The 259-nt window shown below is 41.3% G+C and overlaps 1 protein-coding gene across 1 annotated transcript in view; it reads left to right on the top strand.

The window, feature by feature from the left end:
* The window catches only part of LOC104829338 (lysosomal acid lipase/cholesteryl ester hydrolase-like), a gene marked incomplete at its 3' end in the record, with an annotated part of 8,586 nt that extends 8,504 nt beyond the window's left edge, over positions 1-82 (top strand). Inside the window, exon 8 of the mRNA XM_010563518.1 lies at positions 14-82. Coding sequence (XP_010561820.1) covers positions 14-82 — 69 coding nt within the window. The remainder of the gene's footprint in view (positions 1-13) is intronic.
* Positions 83-259: the final 177 nt, after the last annotated feature.

The following is a 259-nucleotide window of genomic DNA, read 5'->3' as shown; positions in this document are numbered from 1 at the left end:
ACAATATTAATAGATAATACGTGCAGACCAATTTCAAGCTTATGACTACGGCTCTAAGGAAAACATGAAGAAATACAACCAGGTAAGGCAATACAGATTTCCAGAGAACTCACCCTTGGGTCCCGGCAAAACTAAGAACAGAAAAATCCAGATTTCAGCACCTGTGAGCGCTAAAGAGGGGGAGAGTGGTCTGAGGTAATGTTTCACCCGAATCTAATACTCATACATGTAAAAGTCCATTCACAGACAAGGCATAGAC

This window comes from Haliaeetus leucocephalus, unplaced genomic scaffold (genome assembly GCF_000737465.1).
Source record: "Haliaeetus leucocephalus isolate CR32 unplaced genomic scaffold, Haliaeetus_leucocephalus-4.0 Scaffold168, whole genome shotgun sequence".
Classification (NCBI taxonomy): Eukaryota; Metazoa; Chordata; class Aves; order Accipitriformes; family Accipitridae; genus Haliaeetus; species Haliaeetus leucocephalus.
Note: the sequence above shows the minus strand (reverse complement) of the source record. Positions and strands in the feature narration are given on the sequence as shown.